Source organism: Tribolium madens, unplaced genomic scaffold, assembly GCF_015345945.1.
Source record: "Tribolium madens isolate multiple individuals breed KSU strain unplaced genomic scaffold, Tmad_KSU_1.1 Scaffold_97;HRSCAF=244;Tcas5.2_LG3a, whole genome shotgun sequence".
NCBI lineage: Eukaryota > Metazoa > Arthropoda > Insecta > Coleoptera > Tenebrionidae > Tribolium > Tribolium madens.
In genome coordinates, this window is record NW_025401069.1 from 6,709,943 (window position 1) to 6,734,279 (window position 24,337).

General features: G+C 33.0%; 5 protein-coding genes across 7 annotated transcripts; 4 read left to right on the plus strand and 1 right to left on the minus strand.

The window, feature by feature from the left end:
* The first annotated feature begins 7 nt into the window (after window positions 1-7).
* Window positions 8-1,852, plus strand: LOC123014846 (uncharacterized ENTR1 family protein). Its single transcript, XM_044414132.1, has 6 exons — window positions 8-221; window positions 278-768; window positions 819-1,088; window positions 1,142-1,204; window positions 1,255-1,409; window positions 1,455-1,852. Exons 1-6 carry the CDS (start codon window positions 41-43, stop codon window positions 1,576-1,578), a joined length of 1,284 nt encoding a protein of 427 aa, XP_044270067.1. The 5' UTR covers window positions 8-40; the 3' UTR covers window positions 1,579-1,852.
* Window positions 1,853-2,322: 470 nt separating this feature from the next.
* Window positions 2,323-8,517, plus strand: LOC123014845 (protein argonaute-2-like). 2 transcript variants are annotated; one of them, XM_044414129.1, is made up of 3 exons: window positions 2,323-2,616; window positions 3,099-4,584; window positions 7,098-8,517. In XM_044414129.1, the coding sequence occupies exons 2-3, from the start codon at window positions 3,148-3,150 to the stop codon at window positions 8,229-8,231; spliced, it is 2,571 nt and encodes an 856-aa protein (XP_044270064.1). In that variant the 5' UTR covers window positions 2,323-2,616; window positions 3,099-3,147; the 3' UTR covers window positions 8,232-8,517. The 2 variants fall into 2 exon arrangements, with proteins under 2 accessions (XP_044270064.1, XP_044270065.1); XM_044414130.1 differs by having other exon boundaries at window positions 3,102-4,584.
* A 1,631-nt stretch (window positions 8,518-10,148) lies between these two features.
* Window positions 10,149-12,224, minus strand: LOC123014217 (ATM interactor). The gene is made up of 3 exons (XM_044413198.1): window positions 11,887-12,224; window positions 11,601-11,827; window positions 10,149-11,546 (listed from the first exon to the last, which is right to left on the minus strand). The coding sequence occupies exon 3, from the start codon at window positions 11,529-11,531 to the stop codon at window positions 10,290-10,292; it is 1,242 nt and encodes a 413-aa protein (XP_044269133.1). The 5' UTR covers window positions 11,532-11,546; window positions 11,601-11,827; window positions 11,887-12,224; the 3' UTR covers window positions 10,149-10,289.
* Window positions 11,726-23,710, plus strand: LOC123014216 (calcium-transporting ATPase type 2C member 1). Of its 2 annotated transcripts, none has more exons than XM_044413196.1 (13): window positions 11,726-11,878; window positions 11,979-12,080; window positions 15,900-16,053; window positions 16,105-16,350; window positions 16,455-16,716; window positions 16,768-17,005; window positions 18,942-19,234; window positions 19,288-19,810; window positions 19,866-20,181; window positions 21,263-21,404; window positions 21,463-21,654; window positions 21,702-21,939; window positions 21,990-23,710. In XM_044413196.1, the coding sequence occupies exons 1-13, from the start codon at window positions 11,845-11,847 to the stop codon at window positions 22,109-22,111; spliced, it is 2,862 nt and encodes a 953-aa protein (XP_044269131.1). In that variant the 5' UTR covers window positions 11,726-11,844; the 3' UTR covers window positions 22,112-23,710. The 2 variants fall into 2 exon arrangements, with proteins under 2 accessions (XP_044269131.1, XP_044269132.1); XM_044413197.1 differs by having other exon boundaries at window positions 15,911-16,053.
* A 265-nt stretch (window positions 23,711-23,975) lies between these two features.
* LOC123014703 (cytochrome c oxidase assembly factor 3, mitochondrial) lies at window positions 23,976-24,335 on the plus strand. Its single transcript, XM_044413943.1, has one exon. The coding sequence runs from the start codon at window positions 24,075-24,077 to the stop codon at window positions 24,333-24,335; it is 261 nt and encodes an 86-aa protein (XP_044269878.1). The 5' UTR covers window positions 23,976-24,074.
* Window positions 24,336-24,337: the final 2 nt, after the last annotated feature.

Consider the following 24,337-nt stretch of genomic DNA (forward strand, 5'->3'; position numbering starts at 1 on the left):
AGCATCACAAAAAGTTGACGTTTATTTATTTTGAGCGTGTATGATAATGGCTGATGCGAATGAATTACCGGAAAATAGTCGAGGAAAGTCTAACGTAAACGCATTTAGTGAGGAGTCCGATTCCGAAGACTCCGTTCAACCCGTCTTTTTGGATTTGGGCGACGATTTGAGCCGTGTGTCTGACTCAAATAGGTTAGGATTTCAAAGTGCTGGAGCTTCAGGTACGCTTTATTTACATTAAAGACACTTTTATTGGTGTTGTTTGCGCAATTTGTAGGTAGTACCGAGCCTCCCAAGCGAGAAGACAACCCGTTTTCATTTAAACATTTTTTACGTAGTGATGTAAATAGTTATCAAAGTAAGGGTGCACGGCCTAAGGTGTACTGTGAGGGGCGCCCGGTTTCGTCTGTGTCCGATCTGGAATTTGCTCCTACGCAAGAAACAAAACAAACAAGGATCGTTCCTGAATACTCCTCTGCCTTACCGGATTTTGTTCAAGACCACTTAGTTATAGAACAGTGTTATTTAAACAATTCTACAAATAGCAATTTTAATGTAAACCTGCCGGATTTTACCCGTAGTAGGGACAGCATTAACATAAATAGAGTAAATATCGATTCTAGTCATAATGTTAATCGAGGATGTGATATTAGTAACAATTTATCTATACCGTTGGATTTGCCCATGAGGCCACAGGCTGGCTTCCCTTTAGACCTCCCAATATCAAATTCACCACAAAATGGTAACCGGATCTGTGTTAATAGTGAAGTTAGTGGTATATTTTCGCAAAATCGAAAATACTCAAAATTGGCTTACAGGTTGGAGTATCAAAAAGCCTGCCAGATTTCTTAGCTGATGGTGCGGTGTGTCCCCAGAATCCAGATGGGCCACAAGTCGAAAGCCCTGAGAGGGAGTGCGAGAGATTAAGGCGTGAATTGGAAGTTTGTAGAGGGCAATTAGTGGAGAGGACACGTCAAGTTGAGAATCTAACAAGGGAATTAGAAATTGCAAGAAACAAGGAGCATGATTACACACAAAATCTCGCCAAAGCTCTTGAACAAGTGGAGAAAAATTTAGAAAAAAGCAATGTAGGTTTCGGGGCCTTAATTTTTTTTAATTAAAAATATCGTTTGATTTACAGATGAGAACAGCAAGTGCGGAAAATACCATTGTAAAATTGCGACAAGAAATAAAATCACTTGTGGTAAGTGAATCTGGTTTTCTGTTTTTTTTTTGTAGCAACTTCATTTTTAGAGTCAGTTAAATAGTTTAAAGTCGGAAAATTTAGCCCTTCGTGGAGAAGAGGGCGCAGCAGGGGGACACGATTATTATACTCCAAATGAAATGCATTCTCAGAGATTAGCTCAAGAATTGAAAGCTGCAGCAAGTACTGCAGAGCATTCTTTGAGGTAATTGATTCATCTCGAAAGACCGGGATTTAATTGGAATTTTAGGCAATTGTTAACTGGGGTTGATAATTTGAGAATAATGGCGGCAAGCTTAGAAAACATGCATCGTATTGAAGAGAAAAGAGAGCCATTCTTAGATTTAGATGAAGATACAGGTCCAGCATTGTAATGGTAACAATATAAGACAACTGAATTTTGATATTGTACATAGATCTATATATGTAGCTTAATTTATTATAAGTAGGGATGTACGCTAGTTTTTTCATTCATGTGATTTTTTATTTACTGATAGCTATTTTGATATTAACACCAACTGACTAAGCCATCTATCAACAGTTCTTTGTAAGTGTGGTGGTATTTATACATCACATTATTTAATATTACGGCTGTATACAAATACAATTGTGTAATGGTTTGTAATATACAGTATATCATCTCCAAAATATTTTTATTACTTGATGGCTTGATTTACTAAACATGGATTTTTTTCATAATGCTATTAACATTTTTTTTTTGTAAATCATCTTTCATTTACGTTATTTTCTTCTAGTGCAATGTAACTAGATTAATTGGGATAAACGCTATGCAGTTCTTTTTTATCGAAATTTCGTAGCTGTTTTAATTGATACTAATAATTTTGTACCAAGGTTTCGTTTAATTAATGCAACACCTGCAAAATTCGTTGTAAACTTGCAAAAACGAGTCAGAAAACTGTTATTTCGTCTTGTTTGGTTCGGACTGCTTTATTTTTAATGAAGTTTTAGATTCTGTTTAGTTTTTTTTTTTAACAATTTTTAATGAGAATCGGCCTTATTTTAAATTTCTTTATCAGAATAAACCACTGCAAAGAAATCGCAAGATTTAACTCTTATTTTCTTCCCTGTAAAATTTTTAGATTCTACTGAACTCAAAACAAAACTATAAATCAAAAATTCGTAGAAGTAACATTTTTCTGTGCGTTAAGCTTAATAATCGCAGGTTTTTTGTAACTGTGCAAGTCTGAGACAGTTTATCTCATTGTTCCACTTTTTTGCTACCGACTATCGACAAACCAATCAGATTTCTTGAAGGGTAGTTCTTGTTTCTTTTCGATGCATTGTGATTGGCTGTAGTCTGGTGGTGAAGGTCATCCGTCCACTAGCCCGGTTTTCTTAGTTATTTACGAAATGTTGTTATTTAAGTGAAGTTTCTAAAGTGTGAGATTAAGGTGAGAAAATTATATACATATTTAATACAGGGTGAGTCATAACATATACGTACGCATAAACTTAGGGAATGAAGTGTTATGATCAATAATGAGTAAAATAAGTTAAAACTTTTAAGTTGAAACTTTTTTATTTTTGCCGAAAAACGATTCACTTCGTTTTTGTGTGCATGCATTGGTGTCGTCAGTCCAAATTATTTAAAAGTTTATATATTTTTACCACATATCTAACTAGAAACATTTATCAGAATGTTTTCCACTATTATTTTTTATAGTTTATGCGTATATATTAATACTCACCTGTGGATAGAGTTAAATTTGATTGCAACTAAATTTTCTGTAAACCGGTCATTATTTTCTCGCCAGGGCATGACATGCTTTGTGCGATTTGAAAATTGCGTTCTCGGTCTTAAATTTCTCACATAAACAAAAGATTTATGTTGAACCAAAAAACCATAAAAAATTAAAGTTATCTTTGTGCACAGCAGTTTCAAGATTTACTTAACAACATAACCACGTGGACCTCTTCCTGAAATGTCTCCTCCGCACCTACAAGGCCTCGGCCCATCCCACCAGCAAGAAAAACCAAATTCCCAACCGGGAACATCATTTCAAGCAACAACTTCATCGGGCGGCCAAGGCTGCGTTTCCCGAGCCCCTGTTATCAAGCCGGGTACCAAGGGTAGACCCATAAAAATTGAAAGCAACCATTTATCCTTGAATCTGGGCAGCCTCACAAAGGCTTACCATTACGACGTCTCTATCACACCTGACACTCCTAAATGTTTATTTCGCGACGTGATGAATCTCTTCGGTCGAAAACACTATCCGAAAAATCATCCAGGTTACGACGGCCGGAAAAATCTCTATACGCCGAAAAAATTGCCTTTACCCAATGACACTATAAGCGACATAATTGAAGTTGAAGGAGAGAACCAGAAAAAGCAGTTCAAAGTTGAGATTAAATTGGCGAGAACAGTCGATTTGTCGCCTCTTCATGATGTTTTAAGGACGAGGCAGTCGCCACAGGACGCCTTACAATGCCTGGATATAGTCCTCAGGAATGCTCCTTCCAACACTTGTATAAACGCAGGGAGGTGTTTTTTCACTCCTCCAAGAGGAGGCCAAATTATACCTCTCGGGGACGGCATGGAGATGTATTACGGGTTTTATCAGTCGGCAATTAGAGGTTGGAAACCCCTCCTCAACGTCGACATTGCCCATAAACCGTTTCCTAGTGCTTTGAACGTATTAGACCTCGTGTGCGAACTTGGAAGCGATTACAGAAACACCATAATGCGGGAACATCTCAACAGACCTCTTCCCGATTTCATCCAAAAGGCGTTGGAAAAATTCATCAAGCTGTTGAAAGTCAATTATGAGATACCGGGCCAAAGTGGCTCCAAACGCGTTTATCGCGTCAACGGTCTCGGCGCGCCCGCCAGTCAAGCCCAATTCAAGCTCGACGACGGCAAAATCACCACCGTGGACAAATACTTTCAAGACGTCAAACGTTGCAGACTCCGGTATCCTCATCTACCCACTTTATGGGTGGGCTCTAGAGAACGCGAGTCGAAGATTCTTCTTCCGTTGGAATTTTGCACTGTGGTAAGCGGGCAAGTCGTCAATCGCAAAACCACCGAGAATCAAACCAGCGCCATGATCAGGAAAACGGCCACTTCCACGAACATCCGGAAAAATAACATCATGCAAACTTTGCGAAACGTGAATTATAATAATGATCCCTGCATCAGGGAGTTCGGATTTTCGATAAGTCATCATTTCGAGAAATTGGATGCTCGCGTTCTGCAGCCGCCGAATCTGCTGTATGCGGGAAGAGCGGAAATCATGCCCAATAAGGGTGTCTGGAGGGCGGACAGAAATCAGTTTTTGGTCGGGGCCACTATCAAAAAATGGACGATCGCGTCCTGTACGAGATATCCGGCGAGGGTGGAGCAGTTGGCGGATATGGTGAGTGGGTTTACTGTTATTTTTTGTTTAAGAGGGATCCAAGTTGCTTTTTTTATTTTTGGATACAGAACAGTTACACAAAGAGTGTTTTTTGGCAATTAAGAGTCTCATTTTTTTTTTCTTTCAATGAAAGATTTTCGCTGTGATTTATTCAGTTCACCCCAAATTGAGTTGAGTTGAATTTCCAGAGAGTTATTATTAGTGGTACCTACCTGCTTTTGTGTTTTCGTCTCCAGACTGTTTTTATGATGAAATCAAAATGTATCTTATTGTCCATCGTGAATTGTGAAATGTTTGCTTCACAGACTATAATTTGTCAATTTTTTAACGTGTCTTTGGTGATTTTTTAAATTTAAATGGGTGATCAATATTATTCAAAAAATAAAAATATAATAAAAAAAATAAATTATAACGAAATAAATCTCAAAATTAGCACAAGTGAGAAAACTATACTTAGGACAAAATAAACGATTTAAAACTTGAACAAGATCTTCTACTGTTTGATAAAGTCACCTATGATTTATCTTCTACAATTTTAGTTTTCAGCCTAATTAGTAAGGCTCACATTATATGCAAAATGCATATTTGTTATTAAGAGGTATATCAACAAAATTGTAAGTTTTCTATGCATATCTAACGTTTTTTGATTAAAATAAGCCAATTAAAAAATGCATATTTTGGCACTTTCGTGCATATTTTAGGAAATATTGCATATTTGTGCATATTTTTTTCAAATCACAAATAAAAATTTCAATTCAAGTTAAAAATTGGACAGTTTAAGAAAAATGATTCGATTACAAAATATGTTAAAAAGAAAACAACCACTAATTCGTAAGCCCGACTCATCCTGCTGAGTGTTTTCTTTTTAATTTCGTTTTATACAGGGTGAATATGCAGTTTAGAACCAAACGGTTTTTTTTTAATTATTTGCCTCTGGAAAATAATAATTAATATAAAATAAAGTAATATAAAAAATCTGATCGTATTTTCAAAACGAAATTTTGTTTTGCTTTGAGTTATGCGATTGTCCAAATTGTCTTATGTATTTCTTTTTAAATTAATAAAAAGTAGATAGTCTCTAACACAGGGAGAGTAAGTATACAAAACATTTTTTTAGTGGGTTGCCATTTAGAAAAAATAAAATTTCTGTAGAACTCAAACAAAAACAAAAAATTCGAAAAATTTTATTCTTGATAAAACATTTAATTCATCAGTTAGTTTTTTAAAAAATAAATAGTTTAAGCAAAAAATGTTTGGTTCCATACTTTTTATTCACCTGGTATAAAACGAATAAATCCTTCTATATGGATAAATTGTTGCCTGCAAATGAATTTAAGCAAAATTATTTAATGTGATGTAGTAATAGTAACTTTATTTTGACGGTAACATGTGATCTGAAAAGTACAGATTTCTTAGAAAGGCTTAATTACTATGTTATTAAAATGGCTCGTCTGAGACAAAACCAATTTATTTATTCTCTTTCGTCCATCGTGTGTGGTTCAAGATGATGAAAATATAAACTTTAGTGGACTCGAGGATAAAAATTTATTCCAACTTTGATTTTTTCTTGTTAAAAGTTTATCGATGCATATTTGGCATATTCGAGCAGATTTATTAATATTTTGTGCATATTTTTGTGAAAATACGTGCATATATATGCACATAATTTACGGATTTTTCGAGCATATAATCCGAGCCTTACTAATTAGAAAAGAGTGTTTTTGGAGGTGCGGATAAAATTTGGTATTACCGGTAATTACACTAGTTTACAAACTACTATCTTGTTTAATATACCTTTAATCAAATTATTATTTTTATGTTTATTTATCTTTAATACAACAAAAATATTCCTAAGGGTTATTTTTATTTATCACGTCACATTTTTTGTGTTAACAACAACAATTTGCTTGCTTTTTGCGCAAATGCCTCCGATTTTAAAATTCATTTAAAACTAAAATTGTTGCTAAATTATCACCAGATGGATCTTAAAATACAATTCATTGACTCGCATTTGGACTTCTTTTTTAAAAACTTAAGCAGCATGAGTAATGAACAGGACGAGCGTTTTCATCAACATCTGAAGGTTTTCGAAGATCGGTACAAAGGTTTTTGGGATGAAAATATGTTAGGAGATTACTGGTGGGCTGTTATAAACTGAAGCAAAAAGGTATAAAAAACAAAGTAAAACAACTGATTTTAAATTTGTTGTTTGGCCACGTGACGTAGTGGATTTTTTTACATATTTTTTTTTGAATCCATAGTGCCTCAATATCTATAAGAAATTATTATAACTTTCAACTAAGGTATATAAATCGTGTAAACTAGTGTTATCGATTCATCTAAAGATTCAAAGGGTCGAAAAATTTCCAATCGTTTTTTTAAAGCGTTAAATTTCAAAAATGGAAAAAGTCTTGGATCCCCGACTACATGGTTTATTACGTTAATCACTGCGTCCTCATTAGCTAATATCTTAGCTTAGCTAAAATAAAATAAAATTTAAAACTTGGTTCTAGATTTTTAAGATGGGTCGATCGAGCGGCATGCATATCACCTCCAAAGCCACCCCTCCCTTCCAGCACATCGGTGGACGCCAATGCTTGCGCGATTTCATCGACTACTTCAAGAGCAAGCAAGACTACGATTTCATCGTGGTGGTGGTTCCCAACAGCGGGCCCCAATACTCATTGGTGAAAAAAGCGGCCGAATTGAACGTCGGCTGTCTTACCCAATGCATCAAAGACCAAACTATCAACAGACTCAACCCGCAAACAGTCGGGAACATCCTCCTCAAAATCAACAGCAAGATGAATGGCACGAACCATTCGTTTTCGCCGAATTCGCGTCCACTCATACTGACCACTCCGTGCATGATCATGGGTGCCGACGTCACTCATCCTGGTCCCGGCGCCATAGACATACCCAGCGTCGCGGCGGTGACGGCGTCGCACGACCCAAATGCCTTCCAATACAACATCTGCTGGCGTCTACAGTCGCCCAAAGTCGAAATCATCGAAGATCTCTGCGATATCACAGTCCAACAGTTGTTGTTCTTCTATCAAAAAACTCGGTATAAACCGGAAAAGATCGTGTTTTTCCGGGATGGGGTTTCCGAAGGCCAGTTTGAACAAGTCCAGCGAGAGGAAATATCCGCTATACAAAAAGCGTGTAAAAGGGTACAAAAAGACGGTTACGAGCCGAAGATTACTTTCTTGGTGGTGCAGAAAAGACACCACACCAGGCTTTTCCCGGTGAATCCCAGGGATTCAGAAGATAAGAATAACAATGTCCCGGCGGGGACTTGTGTGGATACTCACATTACTAATCCGATGATGCAGGACTTTTATTTGGTGTCGCATGCGAGTATACAAGGGGTGGCCAGGCCTACGAAGTACTGCACTCTGTGGGATGATAATAATATGAGTAATGACGATATCGAGCAGTTGACATACCATCTATGCCACATGTTTACCAGATGCAATAGGTCGGTTGGTTATCCCGCACCGACGTACTATGCACATTTGGCGGCGGCAAGGACTAAGATTTATATCGAGAATGATAACTTGGATATAACTCAGTTGAAGAGACATCAAGATAACTATCAGATCCGGGAAAACATTGTGAAAGGGAAACCGATGTTTTTTGTTTAAACATAACGGAACAGTTATAATAAATTTTTAGTAAAGGATTGATATTTTCAGTTAACGTGTTATGGGTATTTGACATAAATAGGATTGCAAGATTTTTAGTTAGTTACTTATCTAATACCGACGTGTTATGGGTATTAGACATAAATAGAATTGCAAGATCCTGTGAAAGGAAAACCAATCTTTTTTGTTTATAATGGAAATTTCTAAAGAAATATTTATTTTGTTATTTATTGATGTTTATTACTCCAAAAAATTGTAAAAAACAATGAGAAATAAAAAATGGATTTGAAAATTGCTTTTTATTTCAATATAAAAAATACATTTGCTGGATGCACAAGCATTGGGAGCTATGGATTATGTAAAAATTGTTGGAACCACAAAGATTAGCCTAAGATAACTTCTGGTCAAAAGCATCATTATACTGTTTTAAAAAATGTAAACATCGTCAATTCAGCCACAGTCCTCGCTCACCACTTCTTTTTTTTGTATTTATGGGGCACACCCACAACTGCAGTTGTGGTAGTAATGTTAATGCTCTTTGACATTTCCATTTAAAAAGCCATTCCTTAAGTTGAATAAAAAAAATTATCATAATTTTTATTAATTGGTGATACTGATCAGGTTTTCGGCTGAATGTTCGTAGACTTAATTACAGATAATCGTTTTGAAAAAGTTTGGTGTAAGGTACTGTATAGTTAAATGGTTGGTGACATATCTATCATTTTGCGAACAAAACTAATTATACAGGTTGAATATAAAGTATGGAACCAAGCGGTTTTATTTTTAATCATTTGCCTCCAGAAAATAATAATTAATATAAATTAAAGTAATATAAAAAATCTGATCGTATTTTCAGGACAAAATTTTGTTTTGTTTTTGAGTTATGCGATATTTTTTTGTCAAAATTGCAATTTATGTGAAAATTTTTTTTTGATAAAATTAAACATAAAGCAGATAGTTGTAATCCTTAGAGTATAGCTTTTATGAAAAAAATGATTTTATAGTGGGTTGCCATTTAAAAAAATATTTTTTTTTGTAGAACTCAAAAACAAAAGGAAATTTCGAAAAATTTTATTCTTGTTAAATCATCACATTTTTATAGTACTTTATCACTCATCAATTAGTTTTTTCAAAAAATAAATAGTTTAAGCAAAAAACGTTTGGTTCCATACTTTTTATTCACCTGGTATGTTAATTTTAAATCGAATAAATTGATCACCGCTAAAAGACTAATAAATACCAACATAGATGTGCACTAGATTCTGTTTTCTACTATCATAAAATTGTCAACTCACTTCACTGTTATACAGGGTGTTTCACATAATTTTACGAGGCTTACGCCTGTAAGATGCAGTCAATAATATATCTATATCCCGTTACGAACTCGATTACAAATTTTGAAAAATTGGATAACCTTCTCTAGTTTGTTCACCCTTTCAAAAATTACGTTTTTAGTTAGTTAGTGATTAAAATATTCCATGCCGTCTTTTGATAGAACAAATGATAATTGTTTCTGAGAAACTGCAGTTTATGACTATTAATGAAACAATGATTAGTTTGACAACTACTGTCATGGGTTTTCAAAAATTAAATGTGTATTTTTTTGTATCCAGTGTTCTGTGACTTTTGTATATTTGGGTGCGTACATTAGGCGCAAGCCTCGTAAAGTTATTTGAAACAGCCTGCATTTATTCATTATTTATGATCATTTATTATTTGCACTCATTTGGTACATAAATCTGTCTTCTGTTAAAAAAATTTTGCCTACCTTTCTCTTATCCATTTTTTTTAATGACTAATAATTGACAACAGGTAATTTTTGAGTAGACATCACCACGTCTCAAGTTTCGTGAAATCGTAAAAACAAATTTTTCGCACGCTGACAAACACAAGTAAACAAATTCAGACATCAATACATAGATATAAAAATTTATTAAATTACTCTCCGTTAAAAATGTACCAATTGAACAAAAATATTGAATTTGTAAAAATCAAACAATTTTCAAGGCGAGTTCAGAATTTCCTGCTTTAACAAAACCAAAGATATTTCCATTATAGTCAGGCATTTATTTCCTCCAGCATTTGTTTAAAGTGCATGTCAGTCTGGGTTTCCATATGGGTCACATTGTCCTTACAGCTCGTTGGCGGGATTTTAAATTGGGACATAACAGTTTGGCTTTCAACCGATTTAAGAACGTCGTCAATAACAGTTTGCGTGTGTGTGTCATTCAGTCCAATTTCTCCCAACCATAACTCCTGGCAAGTCTGTGTGTACATATTGCTGTAGTCATCACAGTAATTGAACAATTCATCAAAGTCGGTCTGAGTCTCCATATTAAAGTAATTCAAGTCAAAAGTGTCCTTCAACAAATCTGAAGTGTCCGTATGGATGGAGTCATGTGTGCTTGTTGAGGCAGAGTAGATGTCTTCATCAGACTCTTCGCAAATGTTTGTTTGAGTACTAGAGGAACTTCTCTGCACATCGTCCATCACATTCAGTACAAAATCGTCCAAAAGGAACGAAGTGTTGCAGGAAGACGTCTTAGGGACGGGGGTGATGGTTTGAGTTTTGATACTTTTCAAATTTGTGTTGAGATTATCGGGCCTCTTAGTGAAATAATCCCCAATGGTTTGCGTTTCAACTGTGAATTGTGGCATTCTAGTCGCTAGGAACGTCTGCGTTTCTTGACTGTTGTTGGATTTATCAGTTTGGACACTTTGTTCGGAAGTATCACTAGTGTTAATCATTCCAGTGCTGTTGGATGGCTTGAGAAGAATAAGTTTAAATTTGTTCGAGACCAAAGAGTTGTCACTCTTTGGATTTTTCACAGTTGGAGTTACTGACGTTTTATAGGCGACTTTTTCAAGAATGTCGTGTTTTTTACGCCGACTGTGTGTTTTTAACGTTTCATAACACGAGTAAAACATGTCGCAGTCGCAACATTTGAAAATAACATCACAATATTCAGTGTGTCTGTCTCTGGATGATTCAGTGGCGAAGCCTTTCTGACACAACTTGCAAACGAAATTCTTGTCAGAATGAACTTTTAAAAAATGCTGCTTCAAGGGCTTCAATTGCTTGAAATGCGACGTGTTGTTGTAAGAGCAAGTAGTTATAGGGCAGTAAAAAATTTTGTTAGTATTAACAGGTTCCAAAAGCTTTGATTTCTTGTGAGTCTTGACTAAATGTAGTTTCAGATTAGAGTCAGAGTTAAATAATGCTGAGCATTCAGGACACTCTTTTTTATTCACGTTACCCAATTCCTCAATACTGGGATACACTTTTTCCACAGGTTCCATGATATTTGATGAAATCTAGAAAAAAAAGAAAATATAACCTCACTTTTTTATTGCAATGAATTTACTTACTTGTTCTTTTAGTGAATAAAATAATTAATTTTTTTATTGAAGACAATGAAAATTTTTCGACGTCAATTATTTACAAAAGCTAATCGAATTCACCGCCTACCCCACAATTTTTTATGGCAGTTTTCTGAGATTAGTCTGTTATCGTGTCATTTTCCACTTCACAAACATTCATTTCTTCAAAATTAAAAGTTTAATTGTCCAAAATCCTTGGTATGGGGATGTAGTATCTGTTTGAAATGCATTTATGTCAATTTTTACGACCCATATTCAAATTCAAGGTAATTACAATTTTTGCAGAATTAGGACACGCAAGCAATGTCACTCACTTTGTGACACGATAATACAAAACACTGATTACAAAAATGTCCATAATTTTAGAAAACTGGAGAATTCATACGAACTGTTTACGACTTTTTTGTAAAAGGATACTTTCCTATTCCCACAAAAAGTCTAGAAGATGCGACGCTGAATACAACGAAGGTAAGTCACAAATATTTTTATTTACCGCTGTTTTATTGTATCAAAGTTGAAAATTATTAAAAGATAAAAAATTTCAGTCAAATTAATTTTTTCTAACCTAATTTATTTTATTACGTGTCACCTTGACAGATCGCGTACTTCGTTCAGTTTCAAATTTTGACAGTTGTCAGTTTTTGACAGATCCTGTCGATGGTGCTTTTCGATTATGAGTGTGCGATCAAACTTATTCGATTCGTGTCAGTATCCTCGTTATAAATTAAAATGGAACAAATTTATTTGAATAGTGCAACATAACAGCTAGTTAATAAGTTAAGTTCATTGCCGAAGCATGAAAAAATCATTATTAAACACGAAATATGAAAAACTGTCGCAGAATTCTTGCAAAGATCTAGATGAAAATTTGGTGCACCAAACATCTAATTCGGTAAGAAGTGGTATTTAGTTTGCTAAGTCAATTGGTGGTGTTTTTTTGGAATGACGTGTTTGTGTTGATTTATTAAAAATACACACTAAAATTTGGGAGAATGTTACCGATCGATAAGTACCGCATTATGTAGCTGTTTACCTGTAACAAGACCAAAAAAGTGGACTAATGTTAATTTATATAATTCATAAATGAAATGAATTGTTGTTTATTACTGAAAATTGGCCCATTCATTTATTTCATTGAAATAAAAAAATAACTAACCACAAATAGGGTTTTGCGGAAATGTCATTTTCCAGTTTTCAGTATTTCCATTGATTAGTACTGAAAGTACAGAATTTAATGTAATCAAAATTACACAAAAACTACACAAAAACTAGTGAAACTGGTCTGGTTTATTGCATAATAATTTTGTTTGCAGAATTTTCCTTTTTTTCATATTTTGTATTACCTACTGTGTTGTCACGGATAATTCCTTATTTTTTAGTTCACCGTTAAAATTATAACTGACGTTTTTGGTCAAATTATATTTTTAATTCTTCTAATAAGTCACTAAAAAAATATATTTGTTTATGTTGGGCCATATTTATTAATAAAAAGTTTTTTTTTTAATTTTTGTGTAAATTTAGAAGGGTAAGAAAAAGGTGAAAAGTGGAATAAGTCATGGAAATCGAATCGTCATCAATTTATTAAAAGTGGGTTACTTCATTATTTCCATCGATATACACTACTTACGATAATAAAACTGGTGGTACGGTGGGGAAAGCTCTACTTCTTTTATTTAAGTAGCTTAAAGATAACACATTTTGTAAATCTAAATCTAAATGTTGGTCAAGTCGAAATTTTTAAAATTGAGAGGCCTGTGGATCTTAAGTACAAAATACATTATTAATTAAGTAGTATTTAAGATAATAATTATATGTCTTTATTTCGTCCAAATGAATTCAATAAAAAAATAAAATATTCCATTTACGAATTATTTTTGATAGCCTTTGTTCCTTGTGAAATTTTAATCGATATAAAATTGTACAGCATGAACATGAATGTAATAAAAAACTTGAGACAACGATAAATTTATTTTTTATTATTTGAGACATTAAAAATGCAATCACAAGTAATAGTAACATAAATTTAGGAAAAATTAAAAGTATGAGTCATTTTAATAAATTATAAACTTTTGTTACCTATTTATTGCGACACAATGAAAGTGCAGATGCTATTAATTGTATTATATTCCATATAAAATTCAATTAATTATTTATTAAACAATTTTTCAAGTTAGTAGTTATACTTGAAAATGTAACAGACATGGGGTTTTGCAACGAATATCTTATATAAGATATCGTTTATTAACATTTAATTATCACTTGGATTGGTGTACATTAATTTAAAAATCACAAACATCAAAAATTAGATCTTGATAATTACTAAATGCGATATTTATTATTTACAGAATGTATTTTTGAAACCTTGTAGTAATAATTATTTACGCTTGAACTCTTGAAAAAAAGATGAAAAACTTATTAGTTTCGTGAAGTACAAGTAGTTTTTTTAAAGAATCTAAAATTTGCCTGAAATTCAGGAATTATCAAATTCGAACTTGTTTTTCAGTCTATTTTTTGTCAAATTTCAATTTAACAGTGGTATAATATTTTAAATCCTTGTGGTTACTTAATTATTAGAAAATAGTTCAAGGATTCTTTTATAAATAATAATATTCTTTTACAAATTTCAGATAAATATACTATTAATTATTAAATAAATTTAGATATTTCTAATTGCTTAGTGTCGTGAGTACTAACAACAGTGATAACTGCATTTTATTATAATGTTGACTAATTTTACACATGCTGTAAAATTAACGTGTTTGAATTCTTATCAGTTATCACTGTTATCAGGTTTCTTAAAGGTTTCGAATATTTTTTAATTTACAGTATTTTAATTTTTTTATTTTTGTATTAGGAGGTTTCTTAATCTTTTTTGGTAATTTGTCTCTCAATTTGGAATTATTCGGACATTCTTTTTCATCCCTATTATTAACTGTCACGTTGATAACATAAATAAATCATAATACCTTATTAAGTTACAGAAAAAACATTAGATTTCCTATTGTCAATTACTTTGTCGTTTTATTATGCGATTAATAAAATTGCTTGACATTGTTTGTATGAAATAATTAAATAAATTAATAATAATAAGAGAAAAATTAATTTTCTTGTGTGCACCCCACCAGTTACACGATAATGAATAAATAATTGTCCTCTGATACTATTAGACTATTATTTTATTTCAACGGCGTGTGTCGTAATTGTTTATTTGTCTATCTGTTCAAAATGTTAACTTGTTTCAAGAAACTGCGTTTTGGCGCCAAGGACACAAAGGAGGATGTGAGTTTGTATTTTAGATAAGTTATTAATTTATTAAGAAATTAGTTGGAAATTCCGGTCAATTTTTATTAGTAGTTTTAATATTACTGATAAATGAATAAATATGTGATTTGCGTGTGCGTTTCACTCGGGTGGTCATTCATATAGACCATGAGGCTGGAAAAAAACGAGTCCTTAAACCCTCACATCTCCAGAACCCTCTGAGATCGCGATTTCAGTTTTTGCATTCTAAGAGACAATAGATCGAAAGTGATTCTTATCAAATTCCAATTATTTTAAGAACAAAGCAACAGAATTCGTGTTTTTTTTAGCCACAAAGCGAAATGTGCCTTGCGTTAATATTCTAAATAATCGTTCTAATGAGGAAAATGATAGGTATGCTAATGCGAAATATGTGCTTCATTGTGTTGGATTACTTGTTCATTGTATCGTGTTACCAATTACTACAAGCATTCTTGTAATCCAAATATTTGAAAAGTGGGTGTAGGGCAAGGATTTTGGATAATTTTATCATCTTCTCTTGTGCTACTTTTTACTTTTGACGAGTGGACTTAACTTTTAGTTGTCTGAAATTTTGGAAAAGATCATTTTTAACGTCGTACTCAACGGTAGCTCGTAAGTGATTTTTTAAAAATCTTATTTATTTTTCTGTCAATTCGTTGTAACAATCTTATCAATTGAAATAGATAAGATTAAAATTATTATAAAGAAGTATGTCAAAATTGACAAAAAATATGCATCAGCGTATTTTACAGACTCATAAGATACGTTGCTATTGACGACGTACTTTATAGATGGAGCGTATTTTAACGGCAACATAAAAGGTAGTCTTAAATGCACCATAGAAACAGTATAAAATACTGTTGGAGAAAAGTCATTATTGTTATTTTAATCATTATTTGTGTCAAATATGTTTTTTAATTTTTTTTTTGTAAATAATTTATACATTGTATTGTTTATTGTGAAAATACAAATCTTGTTCTTAAATACTTGTTAATTACTTATTAGATTTTTTCCAGGAACAGGCCGGCAATCCTGCGATGTGGCTTTCAGCAGGCGAGGCGAGTAGCCAAAGCTACGAAGACATTGCTGACAGACTTCAGGTAGATGTAAGACATGGTCTGAGTTGGCAAGAAGCTACACGTAGAAGACAGATAGTCGGGTACTAACACTTACATTTCATAAAACCTTCATTTAAGTAATATTTTTTCAGTTATAATGAATTTTCAGTCAAAGATGAAGATCCACCTTGGAAAAAATACCTCGAACAGTTTAAAAATCCTCTTATTTTACTTCTTCTAGCTTCGGCACTCGTCTCAGTATGTATGAAACAATTCGACGATGCGATCAGTATTACCGTAGCCATAGTCATCGTCGTAACAGTCGCTTTTGTCCAAGAGTACCGATCCGAAAAATCTCTACAAGAACTCACCAAACTCGTGCCACCGTCTTGTCATTGGTGAGGGTCATAAAATTGATGCTTTTATTATTTATTATTAGAGTGTTATCATAATCTTGTGTTATTTTATCCTTCGCCACAAATTAATTATAAAATTGTTTTAGTTTAAGGGAGGGTTCTCCTGACAGTTTTCTTGCCCGCGAGTTGGTACCAGGTGACATCGTTTATCTCAATGTCGGCGATCGAGTGCCGGCCGATTTGCGATTGTTTGAGTCCGTCGATTTGATGATCGATGAGAGTAGTTTTACTGGTGAGACAGAACCGGCGAGGAAAAATGTCGCTTCAGTGTTGCGTCCAAATGGGGCGCATTCTTCTAACACTAACATTGCATTTATGGGGACGCTTGTCCGCTGCGGAAACGGCAAAGTAAAGCATCATTTTACATTGTTTTGTTATTATTTTTGTGTTATTTTGAAGGGAATTGTTGTTAGTACGGGATCCAACAGCGAATTCGGTTCGGTGTTTAARATGATGTTGGAGGAAGAGGCGCCGAAAACGCCTCTGCAGAAGTCGATGGACAGTTTGGGTGCTCAATTGTCTATTTACTCGTTCGGTATTATAGGTTTAATTATGTTGGTTGGATGGCTGCAAGGCAAAGCAATAATGGAGATGTTTACGATTGGCGTGAGTTTGGCAGTGGCAGCAATTCCAGAAGGTGGGTTTGGAGAATTAGCGTGTCATTCATTGAGTGGTGGTTTTACGAGTATTAATATTGATTTATTGATTAAATCTTTACTAGTGATTTGACAGATAACATAATTCGATTAGGACCATTGACGTAAATAAATACGTAAATGCTTGCCAAGTATTACAGGTGATAATAATAAAATTGAGTCATCTTATTTCTTAATACGGATTAAAAAAAACACGTGAAGATTTTAGATATTTTTATTATGTGAACTAAATTGGAGCTTAATAAATTCATTTCTCTTTGTTATGCTTAATTATTATTATCTGATTACCCAGGTACATATTACGAAAAATACTTGCTACCAGTTAAACAATATATTGAGTGGTATTTTCTTTGAAAAACATTTCTGAAACACAGCACTTTATCTATACCTAAAATTTCAATTTAAACAGAATTTACAAAATTATTGCGTTTCTAACTTGTGGTTTCAAACTTTATTTTTATTTGAATGTACAGTTGGAGGCAAAATACTTTGGTCGTCAATGTCACTTGAGTGACATTAAATTGTAAAGCATGCTTTAGGACTTTTAACCTTATTTTTAGCTACTGTCAATCATAGTTGACAGTTGTATGTACATATTTTTGATAGAAAAATACAATAACTGTGATTAATTTAAAATTGTCATTCATTTTAACGTTAAAGTTTGAATTACATTAAAGTGTCAGAAAAATGACGACCAAAGTATTTTGTCTCCAACTGTATACTGTCGGTGATTTGGTGTCTTCAAGACTCATGTGACTCTTGACACCAATACTTTCAGACATTTTAAATTGGTTTCCAAATTATTCTATTTATTTTGGTCACGTGGCTTTTAAGCATTTATAATGAAACCGTGGAGGGATGAAACACGCAATGAGAAGCAATTAGATTGTTTTTGTTGTCATTTTGCAGATAGAAAAATCAGAAGGTATTGCTAATATTAAAGAAAAGTCAATTTTTGGAGAAAATATGTATAAATTGTTAAAAATATAAAATGTTGTAGAAGAAAATAAATTAATATTAAGGGAATTTACACAATTCATTCTTAACAAATATTTTAAATCTTTGGTTGTTATTAATGAGAAATTTAAAAGAGGTGTTATGGAAATGAATTATATTAAATAACATAGATAAGTAACAAACAAATATTATAAAATCTAATTCTCTTTATTAAAGCATTTGTTTTCATTTTTATCTCACTATGTTCTTAAAATGTTAGAAATTCCCAATAATTTTGTTTCATCACAATCCTCCCCATTTTATTTAATTATTATTAATAAATCGTTTTTAGAGTATTGTTTTATTCTGATTGGTTCTTTAGTTCGTGTGTTAAATACATATTTATAAAATTTAATAACAAATACAAAAGGATTGAACGTTCAATAAAACGCTTGGTTGTTGGAAATTTTTTATTAATTTTTTTCAATTACTCTACTCATTAGTTATACATTTTTTCAAGTTATAAATGAATGTTGACATCTTAGCAACATTTTCAAAATTTTTAACTTAAAAAAGTCGTCTTTCTATCAAGTATGCAGATCGTACGTTAGCTTGATGTCAAAAAAATATTTTGTAAAAATTATAAGCAAATTGAACTATTCTGTGAAACGGCTCATCAAAACTTTGTAAAATGAGATGTTGGTTTCCTGTCATAATGTACATAAAAATTATTTTGACATTTCTTATTTCTCATTGGAACATTTTATAGATGCACGTTCTCAATTTTTGGCTTGCTTAATGGAAAGATTTTTTGATCGCACTGACTTTTGTAACAATGTTTTTATACCCTTGAAAAAGAAATTAAAAACCATGCGTCGTTATTGAATTAGCAAAATCACTATTTTAAGGTTTTTCATGCAAAAATTTATAATCTTTCATATGATTTTTCCATTACTTTTTACGTATTTTTACTTTTTTAAGGGTTACCAATTGTCGTGACGGTAACACTGGCATTGGGCGTAATGCGAATGGCTAAAAGGAACGCTATTGTAAAGAAACTACCAACTGTTGAAACGCTGGGTTGTGTCAATGTGATATGTTCTGATAAAACAGGCACTATAACTCGTAACGAAATGACCGTTACAGTACTAGTAACAGCTGACGGTTACATCGCCGAATTAACAGGTGCCGGCTACAACGACCACGGCCAAGTATTGTTACACAAATGTGATTCTTCAGACAGGGCTAGGGATAGTGTATATAAATTATTAGAGGTATTGATATTAAAATAATCAGTTTATGAAATTTTTAACGTAGTTACTATTAGGTAGGAGCTGTTTGCAATAACGCTGTTATTCATAACGAAACTTTACTGGGCCAACCGACCGAGGGCGCTTTGATCGCCGCTGCAATGAAACACGGAATGTACAATGTCGCAGACCGGTACGTCAGAGTTCAAGAATATCCGTTCACGTCTGACCAAAAAATGATGGCCGTCAAATGCATATCGAAATATGATAACGACAAAGTCGAGATATTTTTTGTCAAAGGTGCCATCGAGAAAATACTACCAAAATGTACGAAATTCAGTTGGAACGGTGGAACGCAAAGTCTCACCAGCAAGAAAGAGCAAGACTTTATTGCAGAAGCTCATGAAATAGGCAGGAAGGGTTTAAGAGTCATTGCGATGGCTCGTGGCCCCACTTTGCAAGACTTGACTTATATGGGAATTGTGGGTATTTGTGACCCACCGCGACCTCTGGTCAGAGAAGCTATCACTACTCTCTCTCAGTCTGGAGTGCAAGTGAAGATGGTTACTGGAGACGCTGAAGATACAGCAGTTGCTATTGGTTTGTAATAAAATTTCTCGTAAGTGTGTTTTTTTGAATGTTGAATTTTTCACAGCTCAGACGATAGGATTGGAAACTTTGCCCTCTCAGGTGTTATCGGGCGAACAACTTGATATGTTTACTGAAACCGATTTGGATGCTGCAATACCTCATGCTACAGTTTTTTATCGAGTATCACCGAAAAATAAGTTAGCAATTGTCAAGTCGTTACAGAGGACTGGTCATATCGTGGGGATGACCGGTGATGGGGTAAATGATGGTGTAGCACTTAAAAAAGCCGACATTGGAATTGCCATGGGCAAAAATGGGACAGATGTGTGTAAAGAAGCCGCCGATATGATACTCGTCGATGATGATTTTTACACAATTATGTAAGTTTTTTATCAATGTTTTAAGCACACACCGTGAATATGATATTAGGCTGATCTCAATTCTTTTTTTTTTCTGAAGACAATATTAACGAAACATAAACACCAAGCGTAAATTTTTATTCATTTTTTTTACAAAACAAAGTTAAAAACATTGGTACAATTTAAGTTAAATTAGGGACTTTTTAGTTACATTTATATTGAAATCTCCGTATAAAAAAAAACATTTAAAAATCAACTAAATTGGAAATCTGTTTTTCAATACAACTTGTTACATTGTATCTAAAGTCTGTTTTTTTTTAAATGGAAATTACCAAGTCAAAATTTTAGTGAAAAATTGGTGACAGCTTGTCTCCATAGCCACAAATTTTGTTTGCTCTTTGGTTTTGTCCCTAGAAATTTTGTTAAAAAATTATGGTTATGTATTCAAATTGAGATGTTGTCAAAATTTTGACTTTTATGTTGTGGATAAAAATGAGATTCTTGCTACAAAAACTTTGAAGAAAAAGGATGTATATACAGAAAAAAGTTATTTAGCAAAATATACAAGTGGGTATTATGATGATTGGCAATAAATTTTGTGTAATTTATTGAAATGAGCTCAAAGTTGATGCATTTTATAAATTTTTCTTCAGCATTAGTTTCAAAATTGTTACTTTTTCAACTCGTTTTTTTTTCAAGGTTCTTTCTCATCCATGTTTATTTTGTATTTTTGTCAATTTCTTGCTAAAAATTGAGAATGTTTAGCAAACCTACATTACAAATTGCGTCTACATTTTAGCGGGCCCTTTTTCTAACTTCCTGATTGCGAACTATTTGTTTCCAAATTTCGAAAAACTGTTAGCGGTACCGAATTTGTTCCTTTTTTTGGTGTTTCGTCTCTAAATTTTCTTAGACGATTTTTTGTGTTGACGTTTAATGACATTGTTTTCAAATTAATTCAAAAAACCGGAACTGCCAACTTTCTTTATTAAAAATACCATGAATGAAATTACTAGTGATGCCAACGTTAAAACTGTTTGGCATTTCCATTAAAAAAAAAAACAGACTTTAGTATTATAAAACTTGTAATTTTCTTTTGCAGAGCTGCAATTGAAGAGGGCAAAAGCATATTCTACAACATCAGAAATTTTGTCAGGTTTCAATTATCTACATCTATTGCGGCTTTATCATTAATCGCATTAGCAACTTTAATGGGAATTCCCAATCCTTTAAATGCCATGCAAGTAAGCTTATGTTGTGAAAAACTCTGAGAATTTTTACCGTTTTTTCTTTATTTTTAAGATTTTGTGGATTAACATAATAATGGACGGTCCTCCAGCCCAAAGTTTGGGCGTAGAACCTGTTGAAAAAGACGTTGTTAAACAAAAACCTCGAAATACTAAAGAACCGATGATTACAAAGAAACTAATTGGAAACGTCTTACTTTCCGCCTTATTTATAATAGCGGGAACTTTGTGGGTTTTCAAAAAAGAGGTGTGTTGATGTAAATTGTCCACAGTGTTACAAATTTGATTTTTTAGATGAGTTCGGAGGGTATTACAGCGCGCGATACAACAATGACGTTCACTTGTTTCGTATTTTTCGACATGTGGAACGCTTTGTCTTGCCGATCTCAAACGAAAAGTGTTTTCCAGATCGGTTTGTTCTCCAATAAAATGTTTTTAGTGGCAGTTACACTTTCTGTAATTGGACAACTTCTAGTTGTTTATTTTCCACCTTTGCAGCGAATATTTCAAACCGAAGCTCTTACATTATGGGGTAAAGGAATTTTATTTAACATTTTTTTGGTTTAATTGTTTTAATCTTAGATATGATATTTTTAACTACACTAACATCTTCAGTTTGGGTCTTTTCCGAAATAAAGAAACTGATTGAGCGGCTTCTCGAACAGCGAGGGAAAGGCAAACGATCTCCTTTGGAATATGTATGACATAAGGGGGGGCCTGGGGCGAAGTCCCGCTGCTATTAGCTGCCTCTTCAACTTTCCCCCCTTTAGATAGGCCCCCTTAGAATGTGCAAAAATCTGATTTGTCTATTGACCTGAGTAACGATTTTCTACACATCGTTTTTTTACATAAGGAAAAATCTACTTACAACTTACGACAAAATAAGATGGTTTTCATCTGATCAAGAAAACTGTTCTAATTTCTTTATAGAAAGCAAGACCTAAAATAAATTTATTTAAGTCAAAGAGTGTGTTCCAATTAAGGATAATTTGTCTGTCGAAAATTGATCACGGATTGAGATGACAAGAACAATCTCATAATCATGTAGAATAGTATGTGTATGTGTTAGCTTTCGTAAAATATTCAAGATGTGTATGTGTGTTACCACCAGTTGCTTTAGGAGTTAGCATTTTTATTTCAATCATTTGCACATTTTAATGGACCAATTTATGATTTTTTGCAGCTAATAGATGTTATTCCAATTTGTTTTCTCAGGCTGAAGTTTTATGTGTTATTTTCATACAAGTTTATGAGGGTATATACTTGATATCTAAATTTACAAGAATGTAGTAAAGGGAACAATTTAGCTTTATTGTTACAATTTACCCAGTCCCTTTTTCAAATTTATTTATACAAAATAGAATTTTTAGATTTGTTAAGTGAGTTTTTTACAAAACATATTCATGACAGGAGGTTGTGCTACTTATACAATTTTATTTCAATCAAAAATATATATATCGACGTCGATTCATCTTTACATGTGTGTACATTTATATCTACACTTTTGTACTCCCAAATTGAGCCATTCCTGTACTCTGTGGCATTTCACTTTTAGAAATTACACAATATTTGAAACTTTGTAATCAAGTTTATCATTGAGCTTTACAGTTTGTGTTGTGCTGCTAGGTGTATAAGTAGATGATGTGTGTAATGTTCAATATAGCACGTATAAGTACTTTTACATTTTAAGTGTTAAAACATCTGCAAGTACTTTTCGATAGTTCTGTGATACACTAAATATAATTAAATTTAAGTAAGGTTTCAACATGCTTGTGCTTGTTCTGTTATGTTTCAAATGTGTAAGAGTATTTAAAACGTTGTTCATTTTTGTAACATTTCAAATATAATTTATATTTATTATGATTGCGAATTTAACAATTTTATAGAAAGGTTCCACTTTCAAAATTATTTCATGTTTGATGTCTACTTTATTTATTTTCATTTAGTAGGAAATTTGCGTTGTACACTACACTTTCTGATATTAAATTAATTTTTTAAAATATTTTTTTTAACTTCCCTGTTGTAAACGACCATTAAAAAATCATAATAAAAAAGACGCAATATTTTTAATTTTGTATTTTGTGAATATTTGTGTAATGCTGATGATCAAGAAGAATCCTAAGAATTCAATCTTTTCTGAGCAGTTAAATAAATTATACATGAAGAAAAGGAATAAAATTTTTGTCCGAAAACGAATGGATTTTCAGTAATTATCTAATTGTTTGTGTTCATTTGATATTATCTCACACGATTTTGTATTGATACGTTTTAAGAATTAACAAAAATAAAGAGTTTGAATGCAATTTTTGCATTTTATTTTTTCCCACAAAAAGAATAAAAATATAATTTATAATTAAAAAAAAACAGTAAGTATATATAAAGGCTGGTTTACGCGATATTTTAAATGACCCGGACATACAACATACAATTGATTCTCAATTTGAGCCTACTTCTAGCTTCAAAACGAGCTAAATTGCTAAGAATGGTTGAATTTTTAAACCATAATTTATGGGAGAATGTCCCTGGGTTGTGAAACACCGCGTTGCGTCAAAGATAGCGTAGCGTAAATCGCAATTCGCAACGCAACAGTTTCCACCGGTTACGTGAACTTTAGAGGTTATGTCTGCAATTCTCATCTCAAAAATCCCAAAATAATTCATATTTACGATGTCAGAGAGTGATCGTATGCCCAAAATCGACCGCTCTAAACTGAAACAAACAGATATAGATTTTATAAAATTCGTCGAAAAGCAGAATTTAGATCGAGTTCGAAAATTGCAAACCCTACGAAGAAGGAACTTGTTCACAGTTAGTATTCTTGGAACTGCAGTGTTGGGCATTTACGGCTATTCTATTTGGGCAGTGCGACAAGAGAACTTCCTCGACGACTTTGAAATTCCAACCACAGTAACAGATCCAGCAAAGTAGCA